The sequence below is a fragment of the Schistocerca nitens genome, chromosome 1, assembly GCF_023898315.1.
Source record: "Schistocerca nitens isolate TAMUIC-IGC-003100 chromosome 1, iqSchNite1.1, whole genome shotgun sequence".
Taxonomy (NCBI): Eukaryota; Metazoa; Arthropoda; class Insecta; order Orthoptera; family Acrididae; genus Schistocerca; species Schistocerca nitens.
Genome location: NC_064614.1, coordinates 1,048,262,485 through 1,048,268,942, shown reverse-complemented (window position 1 = coordinate 1,048,268,942; position 6,458 = coordinate 1,048,262,485). Strand labels below are relative to the sequence as shown.

The following is a 6,458-nucleotide window of genomic DNA, read 5'->3' as shown; positions in this document are numbered from 1 at the left end:
AATTAAAGTCATAGATGGAGCAAGGACTCATTATCGTGTTAGAATTGATATTGAGGCACAGATAGAAAAAGGAAATATAATGAACTGAGATAAACAATGGTCATGAAAATCAAAAGGAACACTGAAAACATAGTCCTGAAAAAAATGCTGGAAGTACACACAGATAAAAAATAAATACATGAGATAGTAAACCCAAAAACAATGAGAAACTATTTGAGATTTGAGCAGGTGTGAGAATGATAGAAATAGTAATGATTCTTAAGTTCATGACATGTATGTGATGATTTTTAAGGTAAAAATGAAGTAGTGTCCTGAATGAAGTGTAACAGCGTAGTTTATGTGAGCCTGACTGTTACCAAAATGTGCCGCAAAAGAAACGTAAAACCAACAGAAAATAAGGTGTTTTACGGTACATGTGTAAAGGACAGTACTCTTCAAAAGATTAAATCTCACACATCAACATCCCATAATTGACAGCAAGTTCCAGTATTCTGCCAAATTAAATTAGGTTTATGAATGGATAATGCATAAAATGAAACTTATTTTTATTCACCTATAACATTTAATGATACAATGACACTGCAGCTAGCATTATTTATTTTGACACTGCTTTTGACATCACAACCAATAATATACATACAAATATTTATAAATCACAATGCATTCGAAAAAAATGTCACACATAATAAAATATGTGAAATTTAAAACCACACAAAAAAGGACAAATATTTGAACCAAAGGGGAAATAAAATCTTTTCATCCATTAAGGGCACCCTTTATGAGCAGAAGCCCAATGGGATCATTAATAGCAAAAGGCAGTCAGTCAACTTGAGACACACAGGTCTACAAAACCTTATTCATAAAAGTGTGAAAATCTGTGACATTTAAATGAGATGGTCCCTCTTGGTGAAATATGCATCACAATTTTCAACACTAAATGCAATATAATATATCCAGTCATTTAGGTAATGAAATAATGAGACTAGAGTCATTTAAACACAGGTACTACTGAAATAAATTATTCTGCCCTCCTAAACACAATTCAGTTTCTCAGCAAACCAAATTAAGTGCAATGGTTCTCTTTGGAAGTAGTAACTTAAAATAGTAAATATAATGCACCAGTTCCAATAACAAAAACACACATAAAAAACTAAAAGGTAGCAATATGCCCATTAAATATAAAATTTGTTCATCTTGTAGGAAAAAGAAAACCACAAAAGAGGTTTTCTGACAGCTGATGCAGGCTTAAAACCAAAGTCCTTGCACATTTCACTGCCAGGCAAAACACGCATACTCTGCAGTCAACGTTTATTGAGCATTTCTGTCACACCATTTTACTTCACTAATATACAATACGGCTACCGTGGCAACACGTATGCCGCTAACTCCATTGGACAAATTGGACGAGGTGTTTGCTTTGGCATAGTCTTCCGTAAATGTAGGAATGATAATGATGACTCTGTCATCACATCCCCAAACTGAGATGGAAAAATGCTGCTGAGTTTCACCTGGGAGAAGTAAAATAAAATAAATAAATAAAATGAACAGACTTATAAAACTTATTTAAATATTGTATTGATACTATGGCTGCACTCTACCAAAATTATGGTTCAGTAGTTTTAGTACAGTACATAAATGATGTACTGAATGGCATGATTACCGGTAGTATTAGCAGCATTAGTAGGGAAACAAAAATAAATCAATGTGTGGAAGAGGCACTGAGAGCTAATGACTTCTCTTAGCTTTTTGCTTGTTTGTTTGTCAGTCAGTGTTAGTCCATTATGTGTTTTATATTCTTAAAAATATAAATTGCTTTTTATGAGTTATAAAAATTAGCTGCTTGCATATCTTCTGGGCTTTTATGTGACCAAAGCAATTACTTTTAATACATGCACAGTTGAATGCATAAACACAAAATTATATATATAGTACTCAACAGAATTTTCTTCATCATGATCAAAGACATGAAAGCTGTTTGGTAATAACAAAAAGATGTTTAACGCAAGCTTAACCCTTTAGTGACCAGTGGGAACTATAGTTCCCACTTATTTGCTTTCACTGTAAGTTCAGTGGTAATCCGTGTTCCCACTTCTAACTTGTGCTATCATCTATGTTAGAGTGTGTTAACTATTTGTAGATTGTCAACGGTTAGGCGAAAGCTGTACTATTTCTACCTTGTGAGTCAGTCAATGCACAAGCGCAGTTCCCAGGTGAAGACGAGCCACTGTTTCCCGCTACAGCGTTTTTTGGATAGTGTGCTTTCCTTTTGCGTGTGAAGTGACTTGTGTTGTATTTATCTACTTTTATATTTATGAGGGAGATAGTATTCATGTATATTTGCTGGATTTGACTGAAAATTACATAAATATTACAAGGTAAGTTAGTGGAAGCAGAACTGAAGTATTCTGCCCATTGGCTGTGGCAGAGCATAATAAAATAATGGGAGGAGTGGATAGATTTGATCAGCTGCATGAACGGTATGCTGTAGGCCGTCATTCATGGAAGTGGTGGCACAAACTGTTTTCCTTTCTTGTGGATTTGGCAGTTGTCAATTCCTACTTTATGTGGAAGCTACAGAAGGCAGAAGCAGACCAGCTAACATTTAGATTGCACTTGGCAAGGCAGCTTATCTCTGGCTTCTCAAGTTGTAAGAGAAGAGGAAGGCCTGTTCATTTTCAAACACCAAAAAGAGGTGTGTCTGGAGTACCAGATGACATTTGTCTGGAGAAAGCTGGAACTCATTTCCCTACAAAAGGTACAACAAACAGAAGATGCCACCAATGCAGCACCAAGAACAAAGAAATGAGAACAAAAATAATGTGTAGCAACTGTCATGTACCTTTGTGTGTAGCACCATGCTTCTCTAAGTTCCATAGTAAATCACCTTACTGAACTCAAAGGACAGTATGAACTAATACAAACATAAATGTAAGGTTTAACATGTTTTTGTACTAAAAAATAAAGGAAATTTTTTTTTTAATTAGCAAGTGAAGTTACTCCAGAGTTCGGTGGGAACAATAGTTCCCACTAATTTTTTTATACTCGTAGGCTAAACTCTCACTTTCAAGATTTAAACTATGATTTTATGAACGGTTTCTCAGCCCAATAAAGTGTTCATAAAAAGTCTACAACTTCCGGAAATAATTTGGTCACTAAAGGGTTAACAAAGTACTGAAGCAACGTTTTTATTTATTTATTTATTGTTGTTACAGCATCCCTCTGTTTCATATTATGAATCAACAATTTTTGAATAAAACTTGAATGACACACTGGCGATTTCAATATTGCTATAAATATTATTTCTTTTTAAGTAACATACAGCAGGATAACTGCATAGAACAAAAATGTTCCATAGGCTACATGAATCTTTACAAATGGTCCTTTATATATCCTCACTCATTTTCTGGACAGTTCAGCATTTCTGGTTTCTAGGGAAATCTAGGAGACACTGATCGCATATGCAGAGAAAGCAATTGAAATGATGTAACACCTAATTGTTAGGCAACACACCTATGGTACAGATGATGCAGTTGCGATCGTAACTGACCAAAGCTACTACTGTAGTCAACACCTGCTCAAGACAGTCTACTCTAGCATGCAGCAATTTTACAACTCTAGTTGAGACATATAGAAATATGTTATCTTGGCACTGAAAGGAGCAGCAGAAGGAAAACTGAAGAGGAAGAAACAGAAAATCTACAACAGATTAAATAACAGCAGGTATGTTGCAGAAAATGAAAGGCAGGACAGGGAGAAGGGAAGGAGGAGTTGGAGGTAGATAGAGAAAGAGAGGTGGAGGATGGAGAGGGAGTGACACACACTGTTTGTTTTAACTTTTCAATATGTTTTGTGTAAATGCTGAAAATTTAGGAAGATTTATTAATTAAATTTCCACAATATCTGTAATAATTAATCTGCAAAGTAGTAATAACTGCATCATAAAAAGCGGAAATGACTAAAGTTTTGATATATGACAGACAATTATTAAACTCCACAACAGGTTGGAGAGAAAAAGTGACTGCTGTTGGGTGTTCGCTGGCTGGCTATGCACTGTGGGTTGCCATCCTTTATATTATGTTTAATGCACACGTTCTGAATTTTGCATGTTCCATTATCTCAATGCCCCCAGTAATAATTTTACTAGCCAGTATTTCTCTGAGTTTAGTAGGTATTGAAAGCACCATGCTATGATTCACTTGACATGATTAAGAAAAACTTGAGAGAAGACTAAATTTGGATGATGGGACCACAACCCAACCTCTTGGTCACAAGCTGTAATTACTGTGATTCTGTACTCTGCAGTTGATTCACAAAGACACACATTATTTGTGTATTCTTCACAAAATTCCTTTCTTAAATTTTTGTACATTGCTGTTCACCATAGAGACATTACCTGTACTTTGAGAGAAGTATAGGAAAGATAGGTAAGCCTTGATTACTGCAATAATGCATACGTAGCACAAACTGCACCTCCTGACTGCCTGGCAAATAACATTTTTCATTGCGACCAGACATTCTTGCTAGTTGCCTTATTGAATCAATAGAACTATTACATTTATCAGCTTAATATAACAATAACTGATGAACACTACAGTATGATCTCTCCAGTTGATAGTCTTTTATGCAGTGCCATTAGTTTATTATTCAACAATGCCTAATTCACAATCCAAATGGTTCACAGAGGTAAGGAAACTGATTCTGGCCTTATTTATGGTAGTAAATTGTTATTTATGTCAAACAATTTGGATAAATCACGGAAAATCATAATGAGGATGTCTGGAGAGGTATTTAATCTCACTCTACTCAAAGTCAGATCTAGCATACTAAACACTATGACATCATCCTCAGTTTCAAACTGTCAGTAGTTAAGGGAGAACGCTACACAATCTGCCATCTGGTCATTTATTGGGCAGCTGTACAGTCATTCACTGCCTAGGCACATTCAGAATACAATTGTATGTTACCGACACTGATCCTTAGATGTCTTCAAACTCGCATTAACTTGCCATGCGAAATTTCATGTACTACAAATCTGCATGTGTTATGTAATTAACTGCACTGAAGTGGTGTCAACAGTATAAATTAATTTCTACAAATAAATTGTCCAACCACTCATTAGTAAATTGAAAGTCATCATGTAGGACAGCTCATTAGCAAAAACTCTCCTGTTGTTTCTATATGTTTACTTTATCACTAATAACAGAGTCAAAACAAGCTGCAGCTACCACCACCCGCCACAAGTTTATATTTTGTTTATTATTGTCAGAAACAACATGATTTTATACTCTTTAATGATTTTCAAGAAAATCAACAACAAACTATGGCAGGTAACAAGAAGGAAGAATAGTACTTAATCCCATTTATGACACTAGTCCTTAGAGATGGAGGAGACAAGCTTGGACTGGATAAGGCTTGGAAAGGAAACTGGTTGTGTCCTGCTCAAAGGAATCACACACATTAAATAATTTAGGAAAACCAAAGTAACCTAGTTGTAGACAGACAGGGATTTGAAGCCCGTTCCAACAAAATGAGAGTCCACTGCACCATACCGCTCAGTATCGCTACTAAACTACTACTACTACTACTACTACTACGACATTAACAGTTAGACAACAAAATCCCATCACCTAACAATGTACATGGAGGCCACATGGAATGACTTGACACATTTAATGTAATGGCTACTGGAAACATAAGTCTTGAAATCATATTTAGCATACTGAAAAATGTATACAGTAAAAAGTTCTACAGACTGCAAGAGAAAAATCTTCGAGTAGTGCTAAAATTGATAATCACCAGAGGAAACTATGACACTAAATTAAAAGGAACAGTGTTTCCAATACCTAATCATGACAAACAGCTGAAAAAAAAATAGTTAACCTTCTGAAGGAGTCACATAGATGTCATTTTTTCTATAAATCAAACACCATATACAGACATGTCCATAGCTTCAAATAATAAATCAAGCTCAATAAATCAGTTACAAATTTAGCAACTGCAAATAAAAGAGTAAAGAACGTCAAGGGTTGTTTGGCACTTACCACCCCTTTACTTGGCTGCATGCCCTGTAGTTGTGGACTATTAAAGCAAGTATCAATATGCTGTCTGAAAAATATAACACCAACTTTGGCTGCTGATGGTGGGAAGAAAGAATGAAGCTTAACTAAGTGAATGTCGTAACCAGTATCCTGAGCAAGGCCGAAATTGCTCTCCAAGTTATCTGGGCGACTGTCGACTAACAGTAACCTCATCAAAGGATTTGCCATAGTGTGCAATGCAACATGAGCAGCGGCTGAGACAAATCCTCCAGTGTAACTATCAAAGGATTGCTGAAAAATAATGAAAACAAAGTTTAAAAACTGACTTAAAGTCTAGTATGGCAGATATTGATTTTATTATTTCACGCAATACTCTCTTACATATAATCAAACACGTAATACTCTCTTATACACAATCAA

General features: G+C 35.4%; 1 protein-coding gene across 1 annotated transcript in view; it reads right to left on the bottom strand.

The window, feature by feature from the left end:
- Positions 1-556: 556 nt before the first annotated feature.
- LOC126197246 (alpha-mannosidase 2) overlaps positions 557-6,458 on the bottom strand; it is a 236,572-nt gene continuing 230,670 nt past the window's right edge. The window contains exons 20-21 of the mRNA XM_049934627.1: positions 6,042-6,329; positions 557-1,508 (exon numbers count right to left, since the gene is read on the bottom strand). Of these exons, the coding sequence (XP_049790584.1) occupies positions 1,359-1,508; positions 6,042-6,329 (438 nt within the window). The 3' untranslated portion in view covers positions 557-1,358. The remainder of the gene's footprint in view (positions 1,509-6,041; positions 6,330-6,458) is intronic.